General features: G+C 41.7%; 1 protein-coding gene across 4 annotated transcripts in view; it reads left to right on the top strand.

Moving 5' to 3' along the window:
- LOC311220786 (nipped-B-like protein) overlaps nt 1-21,102 on the top strand; it is a 194,445-nt gene that overhangs the window by 57,696 nt on the left and 115,647 nt on the right. For all 4 annotated transcript variants that reach the window (XM_084304368.1, XM_084304367.1, XM_084304369.1 and 1 more), the window contains 3 exons: nt 16,637-16,780; nt 18,132-18,297; nt 19,370-19,500. In XM_084304368.1, coding sequence (XP_084160494.1) covers nt 16,717-16,780; nt 18,132-18,297; nt 19,370-19,500 — 361 coding nt within the window. In that variant the 5' untranslated portion in view covers nt 16,637-16,716. The remainder of the gene's footprint in view (nt 1-16,636; nt 16,781-18,131; nt 18,298-19,369; nt 19,501-21,102) is intronic.

A 21,102-nucleotide genomic window follows, 5' to 3' on the forward strand; every position in this document is an offset into this window, starting at 1 on the left:
TGTAACGTGCTGGGGCCTGGCTCATGCCTATCGAGCTGCCATTGATACTGCTGTCAACTTAGTGACAGACCCTGCGGCCACTCCAAACCCTGTGACAGATCCAACGGCCACTGTGACCCCTACGGTGGATTCTGCAGCCGCTCCAGTCCCAGCTCCTGCAGCCGCTCCAGTCCCAGCTCCTGCAGCCGCTCCAGTCCCAGCTCCTGCAGCTGCTCCAGTCCCAGTTCCTGCAGTCGCTCCAGTTCCAGCTCCGGCCGCTACTCCAGTCCCAGTTCCTGCAACTGCTCCAGCTCCAGCTCCTGAAGCCGCTCCAGCTCCAGCTCCTGCAGCTGCTCCAGTCCCAGTTCCTGCAGTCGCTCCAGTTCCAGCTCCGGCCGCTACTCCAGTCCCAGTTCCTGCAACTGCTCCAGTCCCAGCTTCTGAAGCCACTCCAGCTCCAGCTCCTGAAGCCGCTCCAGCTCCAGCTCCTACTGCTGCTCCAGTCCCAGCTCCTGCAACTGCTCCAGCTCCAGCTCCAGCTCCTGTAGCCGCTACAGCTCCGGTTCCTGCAACTGCTCCAGCTCCTGTAGCCGCTCCAGCTCCTGTGGCCGTGTCAGAGAAACGAGCTGTAGCAGTGCAAGTTGACCCTGCAGAGGGCATTCCAACCCCTGTGGCAGACCCTGTAACAAAGTCAGAGAAACGAGCAGTAGCAGTGCAAGCTGCCCCTGTAGAGAAGGTGAAAATATGGTACAGAAATTCAAGTCGTTTAGAACGCAGAGAGTCTTCTGCCAATCCAGGTAAGGCTTCTGCCAAAACTAAGTATAGAGATGACGAAGATGATGACGACGCTGGGCCGTCAAGGATTCAGGAGGAGGAAGATGAGGATGCCGAAAGAGCAACAGTAACTACCCGAAGCCTAAACGAGCGCGAGCTACGAGATGTGCGAAAAGATTTTGGTCGCTGTATAGGTGAGCAGCTTGTCACCTGGCTGCTCCGGTGCTGGGACTCTGGAGCCAATTGTGTGGAATTAGACGGCAGGGAAGCCAAGCGGCTGGGATCCCTTGCTCGAGACGCCGGCATTGACAAAGCAATTGCAGATGGAGCACGACCCACCAGCCTCTGGAGGCGTCTCCTCTCAGCTGTGAGGGAAAGGTATCCCTTCAAGGAAGATATTTTATGTCTACCAGGCAAGTGGACCACTATGGAGAAGGGAATCCAGTACCTGAGGGAATTAGCCGTACGGGAAGTGATTTATGAGGATCCAGACCTCAATCAAACATCCACAGATCCAGATGAAGTCAAGTGTACACGACCCATGTGGCGGAAGTTTGTACGGAGTGCACCATCATCATATGCCAGCTCATTGGCAATAATGGCCTGGAAAGAGGATGAGGAACCCACAGTGGGTGAAGCGGCTAAACAACTCCGGCAGTACGAAGAAAGTCTCTCCTCTTCCTTACAGGCCTGCGTCTCAGCTGTGGAGAAACTTTCTGAAAAGGTTCACCAACTTGAAGAGAATCTATTGTCCTCCCCACCTGAACCAACAAGTGTCCACCGACCAAAAGAGAACACTGTGGAGAAACTTTCTGAAAAGGTTCACCAACTTGAAGAGAGATTATTCTCCTTCGCACCTGTACAAAGCAGTGTCTCAGCTGTCAGGGGTAGGCGTTCACCCACACAAGGAAGACGATATGGTGGGTACTCACCCCGTGCCACCCTGTGGTTTTACTTACGAGACCATGGAGAGGACATGAGAAAGTGGGATGGAAAATCTACCGCGACCCTAGAGGCACGGGTACGTGAGTTGCAAAAGAAAACAATCAGGAAAAAGGGATTCTCCGAAAAGTTTGCTGCTCCAACTTCCAGCAGACAGTCCTTCAAACACAGAAACGAGGAAGATTCTGACCAGGATTAGGGGGGCCCTGCCTCCAGCCAGGGGGAGGAAAGGGACAATCGAGTTTATTGGACTGTGTGGATTCGATGGCCTGGCACATCAGACGCACAGAAGTATAAGGCTTTAGTAGACACCGGTGCACAATGTACTATAATGCCATCGAGCTATAAAGGACCAGAGCCCATCTATATTTGTGGAGTGACAGGGGGATCTCAGCAGTTGACTGTATTGGAGGCTGAAGTGAGTCTGACTGGGAATGAGTGGGAAAAGCACCGCATTGTGACTGGTCCGGATGCTCCATGTATCCTTGGCATAGACTATCTTAGAAGAGGATACTGCAAGGACCCAAAAGGGTTCCGGTGGGCTTTTGGTATTGCTGCCTTAGAGACAGAGGGCATTAAACAATTATCTACCTTGCCTGGTCTCTCAGAGGACCCCTCTGTTGTGGGGTTGCTGAGGGTCGAAGAACAGCAAGTGCCAATTGCTACCACAACTGTGCACCGGCGGCAATATCGCACCAACCGAGACTCCCTGATTCCCATCCATAAGCTAATTCGTCAATTGGAGAGCCAAGGAGTGATCAGCAAGACTCATTCACCTTTCAATAGTCCCATATGGCCAGTGCGAAAGTCTAATGGCGAGTGGAGACTAACAGTGGACTATCGCGGCTTGAACGAAGTGACGCCACCACTGAGTGCTGCAGTGCCGGACATGCTGGAACTTCAGTATGAACTTGAATCGAAGGCAGCCAAGTGGTACGCCACAATTGATATCGCTAATGCATTTTTCTCCATCCCTCTAGCAGCAGAGTGCAGGCCACAATTTGCCTTCACTTGGAGGGGAGTCCAATATACTTGGAATAGGCTGCCCCAGGGGTGGAAACACAGCCCTACCATTTGCCATGGGCTGATCCAGTCTGCACTAGAGCAGGGGGAAGCTCCTGAACACCTGCAGTACATCGATGACATTATTGTGTGGGGTGACACAGCAGAGGAAGTTTTCGAGAAAGGGAAGAAAATAGTCCAAATCCTTCTGAAAGCCGGTTTTGCCATAAAACAAAATAAAGTCAAAGGACCTGCACGGGAGATCCAGTTTTTAGGAATAAAATGGCAAGATGGACGTCGTCAAATCCCAATGGATGTGATCAACAAAATAACAGCTATGTCTCCACCAACTAACAAAAAAGAAACACAGACTTTCCTAGGTGTTGTGGGGTTTTGGAGAATGCACATCCCAAATTACAGTCTGATTGTAAACCCACTCTACCAAGTAACTCGCAAGAAGAATGAGTTTGAATGGGGCCCTGAACAACGACAAGCCTTTGAACAAATCAAGCAGGAAATAGTCCATGCAGTAGCCCTTGGGCCAGTTCGAACAGGACCAGATGTAAAGAATGTGCTCTACACTGCAGCCGGGGAGAACGGCCCCACCTGGAGCCTCTGGCAGAAAGAACCTGGGGAAACTCGAGGTCGGCCTCTGGGGTTTTGGAGTCGGGGATACAGAGGATCTGAGGCCCGCTATACTCCAACTGAAAAGGAGATATTGGCAGCATATGAAGGAGTTCGATCTGCTTCGGAGGTGGTCGGTACTGAAGCGCAGCTCCTCCTAGCACCCCGATTACCGGTACTAGGCTGGATGTTCAAGGGAAGGGTCCCCTCTACGCATCATGCAACTGATGCTACATGGAGCAAGTGGGTTGCACTGATTACTCAGCGGGCTCGAATAGGAAACCCCAGTCGCCCAGGAATATTGGAAGTGATCATGGACTGGCCAGAAGGCAAATACTTTGGGATATCATCAGAGGAGGAGGTGGGTCGTGCTGAAGAAGCCCCACTGTACAACCAGTTGCCAGAGAATGAAAAGAAATATGCCCTGTTCACTGATGGGTCCTGTCGTATTGTGGGGAAGCATCGGAGATGGAAGGCTGCTGTATGGAGTCCTACGCGACGAGTTGCAGAAGCTGCTGAGGGAGAAGGTGAATCGAGTCAGTTTGCAGAAGTGAAAGCCATTCAGCTGGCTTTAGACATTGCTGAACGAGAAAAATGGCCAGTTCTCTATCTCTACACCGATTCATGGATGGTAGCAAATGCCCTGTGGGGATGGTTACAGCAATGGAAGCAAAACAACTGGCAGCGTAGGGGCAAACCTATCTGGGCTGCTGCATTGTGGCAAGATATTGCTGCTCGGGTAGAGAACCTGGCTGTGAAAGTACGCCACGTAGATGCTCATGTGCCCAAGAATCGGGCTACTGAAGAACATCAAAACAACCAGCAGGTGGATCAGGCTGCTAAGATTGAAGTAGCTCAGGTGGACCTGGATTGGCAGCATAAAGGTGAATTATTTATAGCCCGATGGGCCCATGACACCTCAGGCCATCAAGGTAGAGATGCAACATACAGATGGGCTCGTGATCGAGGGGTGGACTTGACCATGGACGCTATAGCACAGGTTATTCATGACTGTGAAACATGTGCTGCAATCAAGCAAGCCAAACGGTCAAAGCCTCTTTGGTATGGAGGACGATGGCTGAAATATAAATATGGAGAGGCCTGGCAGATTGATTACATCACACTCCCTCAAACTCGCAATGGCAAGCGCCACGTACTTACAATGGTGGAAGCAACCACCGGATGGCTGGAAACATATCCTGTGCCTCATGCTACCGCCCGGAACACCATCCTGGGCCTTGAAAAGCAAGTCCTATGGCGACATGGCACCCCAGAAAGAATAGAATCAGATAATGGGACTCACTTCCGAAACAACCTTATAGACACTTGGGCCAAAGAACATGGTATTGAATGGGTGTATCACATCCCCTATCATGCACCAGCCTCCGGGAAAGTTGAACGATACAATGGACTGTTAAAGACTACCTTGAAAGCAATGGGCGCTGGGACGTTCAAAAACTGGGATACGCATTTGGCAAAGGCCACCTGGTTAGTCAATACTAGGGGATCTGCCAACCGAGCTGGACCTGCCCAATCAAACCTGTTACGTACTGTAGATGGGGATAACGTTCCTGTAGTGCATGTAAAAAATATGCTGGGTAAAACAGTCTGGGCTACTCCTGCCTCAGGAAAAGGCAAACCTATTCGTGGAATTGTTTTCGCTCAGGGACCTGGATATACTTGGTGGGTGATGCAAAAGAACGGAGAGGTCCGGTGTGTACCTCAAGGAGATTTAATACTGGGTGAGAATAGCCCATGAACTGAATTGCACCATGTTAAATAGTATATTATACTGTATGTTATCACTACCATGATTACTATAGGTGACTAATTAGAATGTATGGAAAAGAGTGTAACCTGAGCATGACATAAATGGTATGGAATAAGGGGTGGATAGATGTCCTGGTTTCAGTTAGCACAGAATTAATTTTCTTCCTAGTAGCTGGTGGAATGCTGTGTTTTGGCTTAGAATGAGAAGAGTGCTGATAACACCCCGATGCTTTAATTGTTGCAGAGCAGTGCTTATACTAAGCCAAGGACATCTCAGCCTTTGCTCTGTCCTGCCAACGGGCAGGCTGGGGGGTGCAGTAAGAGCTGGGAGGGGACAGACCCAGAACAGCTGACCCAAAATGGCCAAAGGGGTATTCCATACCATCTGACGTCATGCTAAACAATATATAGGGGTGGCTAGCCGGGGGGAGGGGGCCGGACTGCTCGGGGTTAGGCTGGGCATCGGTCAGCGGGTGGTGAGCAATTGCATTGTGCATCACTTGTTTGTACATACTATTATTACTTTCGTATTATCCCCATTGTATCATCATTATTATTATTGTTATTATTATTTTTGTTATTTTTTTTTTTTTCCTGTCTTATTAAACTGTCTTTATCTCAACTCACGGGCTTCACTTTCCATTTCTCTCCCCCGTCCCAGAGAGGGAGGGGGGAGGGTGAGCGAACGGCTGCATGGTGTTTAGCTGCCGGTCGGGTTAAACCACGACACTGAGTTAGTGGACGATACCAAATTGGGTGGAGCTGTTGACTCCACTGAGGGTAGTGAGACCTTGCAGAGAGATCTGGACAAATTAGAGAGCTGGTCAATCACCAGCAATATGAAGCTTAACAAGAGCAAGTGTCAGATTCTGCGCCTGGGATGGGGCAACCCTGGCTATATGTTCAGACCGGGGGACAAGATGCTGGAGATCAGCCCTGCAGAAAAGTATCTGGGGGTTTTGGTTGACAGCAAGCTGAACACGAGCCAGCAGTGTGCCTTGGCAGCCAGGAGGGCCAACCGTATCCTTGGGTGCATCAAGCATGTCATTACTAGCTGGTCGAGGGAAGTGATTGTCCCGCTCTACCCTGAGCTGGTGTGGCCTCACCTTGAGTACTCTGCACTTTTGGGTGCCACTGTATAAGAAAGATATAAAACTGTTAGAGATTGTCCAAAGGAGTTCTATGAAGATGGTGAAGGGTCTGGAGGGCAAGACGCATGAGGAGCATCTGAAGTCACTTGGGTTGTTCAGCTTGAAGAAGACTGAGGGTAGACCTCATCGTGGTCTACAGCTTCCTCGCAAGGGAGGGGCAGGTGCTGATCTCTTCTCTCTGGTGACCAGTGATAGGACCCGAGGAAACGGCTTGAAGCTGTGACAGGGGCAGTTCAGGCTGGATATCAGGAAAAGGTTTTTCATCAAGAGGGTGGTCGGGCACTGGAATAAACTCCCCAGGGAAATGGTCACGGCACTGAACCTGTCAGAATTCAAGAAGCATTTGGACAACAGTTTCAGACACATGGTATGATTTTTTGGGCGGTCCTTTGGGGACCCAAGAGTTGGACTCGATGATCCTTGTGGGACCCTTCCAACTCAGATATTCTATGATTCTGTGTTGTGAAGTGGCTGAATTGTCTTTGGATTTATTTTGTTGTAGACAAAGTCAGGTTGTTTTGCCATATATAATGAAGATTACTGATAAAGAAAATAAAATATGTAGTCAGTTTGAGTACAATGACTTTTTTTAACCTTTATTTTTACTTTTTGCTCAGTTCCTAGGCAATATGCTTTTGATGTCCTTGCATGAGCAGAGGGTTGGATGTGATTACCTTGAGAGGGTCCCTTCCAACATCAACAGTTCTGTGATTTTTGGAGAAAAATAGTGATTTATGCAAAATTGTGGATCCACGAACATGCTAATAGCCCTTTTATTCCTTCTTCCTCAAAGAGGTGGAGGTGGGGGGGAAGAGAGAGAAGGAAAAACAAGTATATGCAATGTCTCTGGTATATGATTTCCTGTATTTGTTGCTATGGATTATGTATCTATGTAGCGGAGAGTAGTTGCAGTGGCAACTTGATGGTAATATTTTTGTCCTGTCAAATTTAAGTAACTCGATTTCTGCTGTTCCTTGTGTTGCATACTGAAAAGGAAAGCTCTGCAGAAATACCTGCATGGCTGCAGACCGGATTTTATGGAAGAACAAGAATAATATATAAATCATGGATGCAAGGAAAATAATAAGCAGTTGGGGCAGGAGAGAGGCAGGTCAGAAAACAATAAGATGTTGTTTCCTCAGTTGCCTAAAAGCTGTGTTCATAAAAGTTTGGGGAAGTGTAACTGTCTTCCTTCTGGCTTGTCTTTGTGCTGTCCTCTGACTCAGCAGAAATCCCATTCTATAAGACCATGGGCATACCAACTGTAGTTACTGATTGTATGTATTTAAGCTTATTCTTCATTCCAGTTTCTTCTCCTGTCTCTGTACATGTGTATGCATGTACACGTGTGCACTTGTCTGAGAGGCTAAGTTTCAGCTTTCCAGCCCTGTGACTCTGTCACACCCTTGGGTATTGTGAAAGATGGCTGGAGAAGCATAGACCTAAAAGAGCAGAACATAACCAGACTAGAAGTAAGTAAGTTTCTTAGACTGTAAGAAACTTACTTCACAGTAAGTTTCATAGACTGAAGTAAGCACTTTGGCCTTCTTTTCTCTTTGTGCATTCTGGAATTGCTATGGAAGTAGGAGGTAGCTGTTACAGAAGTGTTGTGTTCAGTGTTTTTCAAAATAGTCTGCAAATGAAATGAAAAAAATGTGTTTGTCACTGAAAACAGACAAAAGCTTCAGTTGATGCAAATTTTACTGATAAGGGGCATGAAAGCAAGTAATGTATTCAGTTCAGGAGTTTTCTTATAATATGCTTGGTATCACTGTTTATCAATATATACATTTAGCACAGTTCCTCAAAGGAAAAGTTTCTCAGTTATTTTGTGTGTTATGAATTAAGGTTCTGCTTTGCTCTTTTAAGTAGGAAAAAAAACCAACGCTATTGATCACCCACAATCAAATCTCTTTATATGACCTACAGTGTTTAACTTGGTCTCACCTTGATTTTTGACATTGTTCTCCCTCAAGATCAACAGTGGTTCAATCTTGAAATATCATTGTGAATCTTCTATTTTATTTGTTCTACTCACTTCTATTCTATTTAAGTTTATACCAGAAGTTATGAAAGAAATTTACAATGTGAAACTTAAGATTTTTCCTTATTCTCCTTATTATTTCCTTATTTCCTTATTATTGAAAAAGGAATACAGAGAAATCGTCCAAGCAGTCAGGGATCAGGTTAGGAAAGATAAAGCCAAGATAGAATTAAATTTGTCCAGGGACATCAAGGGCAACAAGTAAGGCTTCTTTGGATATGTCAGTCGTAAAAGGAAGACTACGGAAATTGTGGACCCACAATTGTGGGAAACCTGGTCACCTGGGATATAGAGAAGGCTGAGGTACTCAATGACTTTTTTGCCTCAGTCTTCAATAACAAGAGCTCCAGCCACATAGCCCAGGCCCCAGAAGGCAAAGACAGGGACTGGGAGAATGATGAACTGCCCACTGTAGGAGAAGATCATGTTCGAGACCGTCTAAGGAACCTGAAGTGCTGGCCTACTGATCCCTTTTAATTGCTCTTGCTCTTACACTGTTCACTTACCTCTATATAATATCAGCTTTTGCTTGTGTGTCTGAGCAAGAAAAACTGCTGTGCTCACTAAAACCAGCGTAATTACAGATGTACTTTGTTAGCTGCAATAAAAATTGCATATGGAATATGTAGTGTGGATGGGAGATAAAATGTATGAACTACTAAAGTATTTGGGGGTTTTCCCTTTGTGAATTTCTCAGCTGTGCTTAATATCATGACTGCTTCCAAGTAAAGTTAGGATTTTACAGTTTAATTCTATGTTTGCTTCTAAAGGACAAAAAGAATTCAGGAGCTCTCAGTAGGAGAGCCTTCATGTCTTTGACATGAAGGGAGAGGCTCATAAAGGGGATATTTATGGTTTAAGTATAAAAAGATGCAAAAGGAGCAGTAATAAACTCCCCAAATATATGAATTCTCCATGACAGAAGTTCCATCTGCTTTATTTTGCAGAGGTGATGAACATAACTAGCCTAAGGTATTTCATGTCTAATAGCTCTTAAAGTTATTGTGCATGCAGAAATAATGTGTGTTTTTTACGAATCAACTTTTTAAAACATCAGTTCTTTGGTTTAGGTTGTTGATTATGAGGTAAGACTTGATCTTGTATGGCTTCTTAAATGAGGAGGATCCAGTAGTATCTTTTTTTTGGAACCAGATGCGAGATTTCTGTTCCATTCACTTAATTTTTTAATTCCCATGTGTTAAGATAACTGATTTGCCTAATAGTAAGGCTCTTCAAACAGACTGTTTTGCCTTACTTCTCTAATGAAATAGCAGGAAATTCACTTTCCTAGGGAACAGTATTGGTTATTTACATAGCTCTGCTGGTATACTGGGTATTTTCCATGAAAATAAATATCTGTGGGATTTACATTTTCCTCTTTGGCTGCAGTAAGCTACACTTGTTAATCATTAAACACTTCATAAATATAATTTGGTTTTCTGCAATTTTTGGGGACATGTTTTATTGCCTGAATGAATAGACTTTTAATTGGTGCTTAAATATTTGTTTATGAAGGACTTGATATTGTCTTCTTTTAAAGAGTTCTTAGTTTGAAAGCACCTGAATTATTTAAGATGTTATTTTTAAGTGCAGAACGCTGCTGTATAAGTGCTTTTTAGTTTTTCTATAAATTAAAAAGAACAAATGGGAAAAGTTTTCTGTGTTTAAAAGAAGGAAATGGCTGTAATAGAAAAAGGTCCTAACGCTGTTAGGGACCTATTCCTTCTTTTCAGGAAAGTGTTCTAATGAATTTGCAACATTTCCTGCTGGACATTTATGTAATGTAGATCAGGGAAGCTGCATACTACCCATAGGTATTTGTTGCATATGGCTTTGGGCTTTGTCTGTTTGTTTGTGGGTGTTTTTTTTGTTTTGTTTTTGTTTTTTTTTGAGGGGGTGGGGTGTTGTGTGTGTTTGATTGTGTCAGTTCCCCTATCCTGCCAGGAGGAGTTATTACAGGTGTAAAGCACAATTATATTTTGTTAGTTTACTCTGGTAGAAACTGTGCATGTGCTCTTGCATTGATGGCCATCTTTCCTTGAATTCACAGATCTCTTACACTCCGGATGCTTCTGCCACATTTACTAGTGTTTGTTGCCATTTACTTCGGTGTCACTGCCACTAGCAGCATGTGGGCAGTACAGGCTTAAGTGTTGTTGTTATTTATTAGGGTGGTGGCAGTAGCCACAGAGGAAGAAAGCTGGTTACTACATATATATATATGATATATATTTATATATTTCTATTGTAAGTTGCTTTTGGATGCGGAACAACCTTTAATCTTTCACTTGCTTTGTCAGCATCACTTAGATTCTATCGGTTGTTCGCTTTATGAACCAAAGATGGATTTCAGTAGTACACTGAATTTCATCTGGTTTTGTGCTTCTGGGATTCCTGTATCTGTATCTTTCAAGTTTTATTTTATTTTATTTGTAGCTAATATTGTAGAAGGTGAAAGTATTCTGTATGTAATGTGAATGTCTTGGTTTTATACATGCTACTGTGTTTGTGTGGGCTTTTATCATTAATAATGAGTCTTCTGGATTCCTCCTCCGCACCGATCCCCCATTTGGTTGTAAAAATTAGGTTCATATCAGGTGGCTCTATAGCTTCTTGCATTACTATTTTAACCTTAAGACAGCTCCATCAGTGATTAATTGCTGTTCACTTCTAATGCTGACTTTGCTAAGACTGAGTTAATGCTAAGAAAATTTATATTGTGAATGTATGTGCTTTTTTTTTCTCATGTAACGTGTTAAACTACATTTTGTCAACCATATCTCCTTCCTTAATATATTTTAAAACCATTTAGCTGTGGAAACTTTTAAAAGAATTGCTGTTATTGTATTAAACTATAGCTCTGGTTTGGAAACCAGAAATGTACCCTCTTGTGGGTGTATATGTATTATTTACTCTGTTGCAGTATCTTATTTGCATGAAAACTAGAGGATATGCATTCATGCTATTTCTGCCTCTCCCCTCATTTCTGAAGTGATTTTTTTTTCTTAGGATCTAGCTTATAGACTGATAACTAGGAAGGATTCATATATACATAGTAACTAACGAGAAAAGTAGGTTATTGCAAAATGTGGAAGTTTAAAACTACCTATGACACAAGCATTGTTAAATTTATAATAGTATACTTGACGATTTAAGAGAAAATCTCCACTGTTCACTTAAATTATAAAATAGTTAATACATTAGTTGTAATGGTTTTGTTCTGAGTGTGCAGCTGCAGAAATTAGCTTTAATCATGGTGCTTTAGTTAAATCAGTATGATGCTGCCCCAGTTTTTCAGACCTGTTCACCCGGGATATGGGGAAAGCTGAGGTACTCAATGACTTTTTTGCCTCAGTCTTCACTAACAAGCTCCAGCCATGTAGCTGGGCTCCAGAAGGCAAAGACAGGGACTGGGAGAATGATGAACTGCCCTCTGTAGGAGAAGATCATGTTTGAGACCGTCTAAGGAACCTGAAGGTGCACAAGTCCATGGGACCTAATGAGGTGCATCTGCAGGTCTTGAGGGAACTGGTGGATGAAGTTGCAAAGCCACTATCCATCATATTTGAGAAGTCGTGGCAGTCCGGCAAAGTTCCCACTAACTGGAAGAGAAGAAACATAACCCCCATTTTTAAAAAGGGAAAAAAAGGAAGACCCCGGGAACTACAGGCCAGTCCGTCTCACCTCTGTGCCTGGCAAGATCATGGAGCAGATCCTCCTGGAAACTATGCTAAGGCAGATGGAAAATAAGGAGGTGATTGGTGACAGCCAATATGGCTTCACTAAGGGCAGATTGTGCCTGACAAATCTGGTGGCCTTCTACGATGGGGTTACAGCATTGGTGGATAGGGGAAGAGCAACTGACATCATCTACCTGGATTTGTGCAAAGCATTTGACCCCAACGATATCCTTATCTCTGAATTGGAGAGACATGGATTTGACGTATGGACCGCTTGGTGGGTAAGGAATTGGCTGGATGGTTGCATTCAAAGAGTTGGGATCCATGGCTCAATGTCCACAGGTGGAGACCAGTGACAAGTGGTGTTCCTCAGGGATCAGTACTGGGACCGTCGCTGATTAACATCTTTTTTAATGACACGGCCAGTGAGATTGAGTGCACCCTCAGGAAGTTTGCAGATGACACCAAGCTCTGTGGTGCGGTTGACACACTGGTGGGAAGGGATGCCATCCAGAGGGACCTGGACAGGCTTGAGAGGTGGGCCTGTGTGAACCTCATGAAGTTCAGCAAGGCCAAGTGCAATGCCCTGCACCTGGGCCAGGGCAATCCCAAGCACAAATACAGGCTGGGTGGAGAATGCATTGAGAGCAGCCCTGAGGAGAAGGTCCTGGGGGTGTTGGTGGACTAGATGCTCAACATGCATCTCCTTCTATGACCAGGTAACCCATCTGGTAGATGAGGGAAAGCCTGCTGATTTAGTCTACCTAGACTTCTACAAGGCCTTTGACACGGTTTCCCCCAGTATTCTCCTGGAGAAGCTGGCAGCCCATGGCTTGGACAGCTACACCCTTAGCTGGGTTAAAAACTGGCTGGATAGCCAGGCCCAGAGAGTGGCGGTGAAAGGAGTGAAATCCAGCTGGCGAACGGTCACAAATGGTTTTCCTCAGGGGTTGGCATTGGGGCCCATTCTTTTTAATATCTTTATTGATGATTTTGATGAGGGAATTGAGTGCACCCTCAGTACGTTTCCAGACGACACCAAGTTGGGGGGAAGTGTCTATCTGTCAGAGGGTAGGAAGAACCTGTAAAGGGACCTGGACAGGTTGGGTCAATGGGCAGAGGCCAATGGGATGAGGTTCAACATGGCTCAGTACTGGGTCCTGCACTTTGGCCACCACAACCCCATTCAGCACTACAGGCTTGGGGTAGAGTGGCTGGAAAGTTGTGCAGAGTAAAAGGATCTGGGGGTGCTGATTGATGCTTGCCTGAACATGAGCCAGCAGTGTGCCCAGGTGGCCAAGAAGGCCAACAGCATCCTGGCTTGTATCAGGAATAGTGTAGCTAGCAGGACCAGGGAGGTGATTGTCCCCCTGTACTCTGCTCTGGTGAGACCACACCTCAAGCACTGTGTTCAGTTTTGGGCCCCTCACTACAATAAGGACATCGCGGCCCTGGAACATGTCTGTCCAGAGAAGGGCTATGTAGCCGGTGAAGGGCCTGGAACACAGGTCCTATGAGGAGCGGCTGAGGGAACTGGGGTTGTTTAGTCTGGAGAAGAGGAGGCTCAGGAGAGACCTTATTGCTCTTTCCAACTACCTCAAAGGAAGTTGTGGGGAGCTGGTGTTCAGCCTCTTCTCACAGATAACCAGTGATAGGACTAGAGGGAATAGCTTCAGCTTGTGCTGGGTAGGTTTAGGTTGGAAATTAGGAGAAAATTCTTCTCAGAAAGAGTAGTCAGGCATTGGAATGGATTTCCCAGGGGGGTGGTGGAGTCACCATCCCTGGGGGTGTTTAAGTAGTGGTTGGACGTGGTGCTTAGGGACATGGTTTAGTGGGTGACGTCGGGGTAGTAGGGTGATGGTTGGACCAGATGATCTTGGAGGTCTTTTCCAACCTTGATGATTCTATGATTCTACTACTACTCTTAGTAGAAGGCTGTTCCAGAAAGTGGCTACTCCAGAAAGTGATGGTGAGATTCTGTTTCATTTTTCTTCTTGTTTGCATTCATGCATTCATTTATTTTTCGTGTTAGCATTGGCCTTTAGCATTCCTTCCTTTCAGCCTTCTTTGATTGCCATATAGAAAGCAATCACATTCTGTCTTGACCTTGGTTTTGTTAGCTAAACAAACTAACCTGTTCTTCTCTCCTCGTATAAAGAATGCTCTTCCCCTGACCATCCTAGCTTGATACATTCTCAGGTCTGTACCTTGCCATCTTGGGTTTGTTATCATGTGTCTGTGGAGAAGGTTTCTGATTTGAGTGTCTGGTTTTGGAGGAATTTTTCCCATTGAATATCTATATAATTTAATTATTGCAGCAGTAATACTGGAAAAGAACTTGTGTTAATATTGACTACATCTGATGGTTATACCTTCCCCAGGCTATTAAGAATTGAAAATACTAAGATTTTTTTTTTCTTGCCTCAGTGCTGCATACAGGGTTTCCAATAATGCTGTCTACTGACATAGCTTTAGTCAGTTTTGATGCAGTTTCAGTTGGGATAAGTGGATTATCAGACATGGCCTTTCTATTGTATGTATAATTTAAGTGTTAGTAGGTCTTTTGTGTTTGCTGTTGCAGACTCATCATGGGAAAAGTTAAGTTATGGGTTTGTAGGATTCTTTTTGGTTTGTTTTTTAAAGAATTGCTTATTTAGGCAACTAAGAAACTACTAAAATCCTGTGTATATTTGAAGGGATGCAAGACAGACTTCTGATGGCTCTTGAACAGGAGACCTTTAGTGCCCTTTGTCACTACTACATATACTTTCCCCATAGCCCCACGCGCTGTCCACACTCCCGAATCTGTCATACAATTTGTTAGAGACCCTCAGACACACGCCTTGAGCCAGCTAGCAATTGGCCACTGCCCAAAGCTCATCTTTAACACTGTAGCCAATTTACTTTATCTCAACCTTGCTCAAGTTTTTGTTTCTACTGCTTGTTTCCTCATTATCTCTAATTCAGGGATGTGTGAAACAGCACAGAGCCACCTGCAAATTACTTTCCCACATATATCTGTGTTTGTTTCAGGTAAAGAACCTTGACTATTATTTGAAACTGCTCTGGCTGTATGAAGTCTGTTTTCTCCTGGTTAAAAAAAAAAAAAAAAAGAGAAAAACAAAACAAAACAAAACACCACAAAACACACAGTTAAGAAACACACAGGTTAAGAAAACTGTCTGCAGCAGTTAGCTAAGTTAGCTAAGTTTCTACACCTGTAATGTACTATATTTTTAATAAACAAATGTAATTTAGAGGTAAGAATGAGACCATGGCAGGTGTAGCAAAGGAAGTCCACTCACTGTCCTATTTAACCTCAGCATTGGTATTTTTTTCTTCAAATAATTCAGTTATGTGTAGATAAGGAAACTGAAAAGTTAACTTCAGTGGTTCATGAAAACTTTAAATAGGAAGACTGATAACATTAAGTTTCCTTGTCTTGCTTGGAACAGTATGTATTTATTAGCAGTGGTGTCCTATATAAGAAAGAATGAGATAAAAATTAGTAAGGAAATGACAGTGTTTTTTTGGTTTATATGTATTGTGAATGTAATTCTCAAAAATATTGATTTGTAAAGTAAGTGTAAGCAAATCACGATTTCAGCATCTTCAGCAGGCAACATAAATGCTTATGGAAGAATTCTTACTCTTTCACAAACTGTTAGCACAGGTGCCTATCTATAGTAGGCAGATGTATACAAAATCAAGTTCCTTTCCTTTATTTTGTTTGTCTTTAGACAATATCATGCTCAATTTTTGTCATTTCATTAGTATAACAATAGTGGATTGTAATGTGTGATCTTTGTAAATTTTGTTTTCTTGCAACTGCAGTTGAAATTATTGTGACAACTTTTTTTTTTTAAAACTATATCTTTAGTAGATATCTTTACAATTAGTGAAAACTGAATGAATGCATACTTATTAATTAGTTGAATATAAAATGTACCGTTTTACAGGAAATAAACAAGCTAGTTTAGTGGGACTAAAACTTTTCTTTTTGTGGAATGGGGGATACAGTTCCTAGCAGTAGTTTTACCAGAGAGTGTTTAATATTAAATAGAGATCTTCAGATTAATTTTGAAATAGATACTTATTTTAAAATACATGAAGATTTTGTATTTGTCACATTGTTTCCTTGATTTTTACATCTGTATATTATTCCTTTTATTTTTGCTAGCCACCTCTTGTATGAAAAATACTTCCTTCTCCAAACTTGGCAGGTGAACGTAGCTAATTACTTAAACTGGTTATGGATTAAGTGCTCTCCACAGCAGTATGAATCAACAGAAGTTCTGCTACCAATTTTTTAGTTTTTATTTTTTCTTTCAAAATAAGGTATAAAATTCATTAACTTGTTTTAATTGTCTTTGTACCTTTAATATCCAGACACTGACTATTGGTTTAGTACTGTATAACCCAAGAAAATTTCTTGTTTGCCTTATCTTGCATCATTTTTGATTAAGGACTCTGCTTCTTAGACCAGAAGTTTGCCTTTTGATTTCTTAATGCCATTTGATATTTAAATTCTACATTGTTCTACTTACTCTTGACAAAATGTACTTAGTATGCAGCTGAGGTTATGTCCTGCATTTCATTTATCATTTATATTACTGAATTTAAAAATCTTTTAAATAGACAATGTTGTCATTTGTTTTTGTTCTTTATAGTGCTTGGGAGATGGGAAGTAATGATAGCTGGCACCTGAACTAAAATATCTGTGAAGGCACTACCATCCCAGAACTTCAGGATGAATGGGGATATGCCTCATGTTCCCATCACTACTCTTGCAGGCATTGCTAGTCTTACAGACCGTAAGTACTCTTCTTCTTTTGATCTTTGTTATGTTGCTTTCTACTTTTTTTTTTTTTTTTTTTCTTTCCTGAAGCTATTTCTAATGGTTTAGTTAAAACCTTTATCTTGGAGCTGTAATCAGCCTGGGAAGTCAGTCATCTTGTTTTCTTGGACCCATGAAAGTGATTTATCTGTATAGATAACTTTTTGGCCTCTTCTGGCTTATACTTCTCTTGTCTATATAACCCTGCCAATCATCTGGTCAAGACTTCTTATTTTATATACTTCCTTCTTATGCATGTAGACCTAAGAATGCCCTCTGTAAGTATAGTATGCTCATTTATAATCTGATTGAAATATTGTTATGGATGTTTTTAATTAAGCAATTAAATGTTTTTACCAAGAGTAAAGTACATAAAGGATTTATAAAAAAGATGGAGAGCAGCTCTTTGCTCAATCAGATAATGACAGGACGAGGGGGAATGGTTTTAAACTAAAAGAGAGGAGATCTAGATTAGAGGTTAGGAGGAAATTCTTCCCTCAGAGGGTGGTGAGGCAGTGGAACAGGTTCCCAGAGAGGTTGTGGGTGCCCCATTCCTGGAGGTGTTCAAGACCAGGTTAGATGAGGCTCTGGGCAACCTGATCTAGTGGGTGACATCCTTGCCTATGGCAGGAGGGTTGGAACTAGATGATCTTTGAGGTCCCTTCCAACCCAAGCCATTTTATGATTCTTTGATTTGTGAATAGGTATTCTGAGTGAATTAACATTGTAATTATCATACCAATCAAAACCACTAGCCTTTTATTGAGAAGATGACTTGCATAGAAATGAATACAGTACAAGAGGAACAATCTGAGAATGTAATTAGTGGCTTGAATTAATTATTTTGTTTTGTTTTCCCATCTACCCTGACCATACAAAGTGGAAACTTGAAGATCAGAGTAGAAAATTATGCTCAATGCACTTAGACTACTGCATGCAGCTACAGGGGTTTTACATTCCCTTCCTTCCCATTATCAGTGCTTTCAATTCCAAGAGAAAACTGTCTTAACATTTTAAATAACTTTATGTTTTGGAATGTTTAAAAGTGTTTTTTTTATCCATATAACTTGCCTTAACACATTTAAATATTTACAATAATAATATAATTAGTGGACTTGAATACATTGTTTTGTTTAAAGCAGTGTAGCCTCTGTATGTGTTTAAAAAAAAAATCCAGAAATTTTCCCTATATTTCAAATGTAGTTGTCTTTTGTTTTTGTTTTTGTTTTTGTTTTTTCTTAATCATGTGAGAGTAAGAAGGCTGCCCATCTTTGTATGATTGTGTTCTGAGAAATGATTCTGAACTTCTTTCTGTCTTCTGATAACAGTTTTGAACCAGCTGCCTCTTCCATCACCTTTACCTGCTACAACAACAAAAAGCCTACTCTTCAATGGACGGATAGCTGAAGAGGTGAACTGCCTTCTGGCTTGCAGGGATGAAAATTTAGTTTCACAGCTCGTCCACAGTCTCAATCAGGTGTCAACAGATCACATGTATGTATTTTGAACTTCAGCTATATCACATCACTGTCCTTATTCCTTGAGATTAAAATGAAATGGATTGAGAGGGATGTTTGTGCGAATCTGAAAATCTGAATGTGCAGGTTGTTTGTTAGGCTTGTAGCAGATTATCAGTGTATAAGAGCCAATTATTTCAGTCAAGTAACACTTAAGCATAACTGTGGTTTTTCTGTTTTGTTTTTTTAAATAGAGCTAATGTTTGTTCAAGTTACAAGTGCAAACATCGCGATGTTGATTGTACAACACCTATTTGTGTTCCAGTTTGTTTAATAATACCTATAGACAAACTATATATCCAGCATTATACGAAAAGAAACTTTTTGGTGAGACCCATGTAAGACCCATGTCAATTCTGATTAGGTATTGAACTTTAATATTAAAGAATTGAATCAGCAAGTATCCTCTTTTTGTTTAATATATATTTTGTTTTGTTCATTTTTGTATGATGTCCTTTGAATTGTCTTATGTTGACAGCACTTTTTCCTACATATTCCAATAAATTGCTTTGATCAAATGGAAGTAGCTTTTAAAAAGTCCTCAAAACAAACAATAGATGAAAGCACGCATGCATTTATAGAAAATCCATTACATTTTTGATAGTTCAGAGGGAATCCTGTGATGTCAATGACATGCCAATTTCCCTTTTTATAATAAAATATGTCACCTGAATATTATACATTCATGGATATCTTATTTTTAATCCTACAATGCTTTCTTGATGCTATACAAGTGTTGTTCTTCTATGGAGAAGATCAAAAGTGGGTATAAGGAACTTATATAATAGCCAGAATCTGACAGCCGTGGATATATATGTGCTTAATAACAGAGAATAATTTTGAGGACTGGTAGGAAATTTTCCTTCCATTCCTTAAAGAAGAGAGGGGAAAAATAGAGGTAGGGAACAGTGCTTTGCATACTTTTTTTTTCTTTATTTTAGCAGTAAATTGTTTTATTTCTTTTTTTTTCTTTCTTTTTAACTTGAACATTGTTTCTTACAATTTGAAAATACATTTGTTTCTTTATTTGTTTACTTCCACAACTGCAGAGAATTGAAAGATAACCTTGGCAGTGATGATCCAGAAGGAGATATACCGGTCTTGCTGCAGGCTATTCTGGCAAGGAATCCTAATGTTTTCAGGGAGAAAAGCATGCAAAACAGATATGGGGTACAAAGCGGTAAGGATTTTCAATTATTTATTGTTTGTGTTTTACGTTATTCTGTAAGTTTAGGGGACTGATGCTAACAACAAATATATATGGACTACATCTGTGATGTTTATGCCTTACCTTGTGTCTGATAGTGATACAAAGCTATGTATCTTGACATCTTCTAAGAGTGTGTATTAAAATAAACATTCCATGAATTTCTCTGAGCATTTTTGTTTTTAAAATAAATGTTTAATTTCCCTACAGAAGTTTATTTTCCAGGAGGATTGATTGAATTTTATTTTTAAAAATATATAATTAAGTTCATTCACCTAGACCTAGTGAGTAAAAACCCATATAATATTTGAAAAGAGCAACTTGCTTAGGACAGAACATGTAATGTCCCTTGAAAGAATGCAGAATTTTTCCCGAATGAAAAAGTTAAGGGCAGTGCTAAATATTTAGAAGTTAACTGTGAAATTTAAGCTCTAATAACAATCTCCAGATTCTGTGTTTGGTGGCAGCCATAGCAGAATATAATTTTTCCAGCTGTGGGAAGAGTTGTAACTGTCCTGCCAGTTTGCAGTGGTACCACAAAGAACATATGCTTGAATCAGAGTTTCACACCAGTTTTGTAGAGTAAAATATTTTTTTGCCAAAAAGTGAGACATAGTTTTTGGAATTATTTGTTCCAGCAGAGGATTTTGAAAGAAAGAAGAAAAAGCTTTTTTTTTTTTTTTTTCTAAATTTTGATAATACTGTGATTCAGAGGGGGAAACACTTTTGTAGCTTGTTTCAATAGTTTAAGAGTAACCCTTAATGAAATAAAACAATATCTTCAGTAAATGTGCTTTGACCTATGCTTGAAGGAAGGTATTGGTGCAGAATTAAAAATAATTCAACATGAAACTTAAAAGAATAATTGATGTTATTTTAATGTTATAAATGAAGTCTCAACTCAATCTGAATTTAGTAATATTTATAAAAGGAATATTTATAAAAGGCAAGTAAACAGCGCTGGGTGCGCAGGGAGTCTATGCTCTACCAACACGCACACACGAACATCGAACATTCGAACTATACAGAACATTACTTTTACATACTAAACTCGAGTACGCCTGTACATATGTGCAATCAGAAAAGGTAACAAACAATCCTTTAAGTTCCATGACTTAACAGTCTCCATTTTCCATTCCTTTTCTTGATTACAAACAAGTCTCCATTTTCCATTCCTTTTGAACAATATGTCTCGCTTTAAGTTGTCAAGCAACTCAGTCTTCAGGCCTTATGTATCCCGTTCTTCCCGGATCAAAGAAAAGCATATCCATCTCCTTTTCAAGGCCAATAGGGCCTGGGTCAAAAGGCACATCCAGGTCAGCAGGGGGCGGAACAGCAAAAGCCTTTGATGGCTGTAGCAGCAGAGGGGCCGATGGCGTAGCAGTCGGATCAGTAAAGGAGCCCGCAGCTCCCTCACTGTCTGGCAAGCCACACGTTTGTGATTGTGGTTCCACATGGCTCTTTAAGGCCTCAGAGACTGCTCGCCAGGTGCCGAGCAATCCCACTGCAACCTTGTCATTTTTAGTTGCAGAGTCCCACACCTTGACCTCAATTTGGTCCCATGTTTCAGGCTCA

Source organism: Netta rufina, assembly GCF_964035555.1.
Source record: "Netta rufina genome assembly, chromosome: W".
NCBI classification, from domain to species: Eukaryota; Metazoa; Chordata; class Aves; order Anseriformes; family Anatidae; genus Netta; species Netta rufina.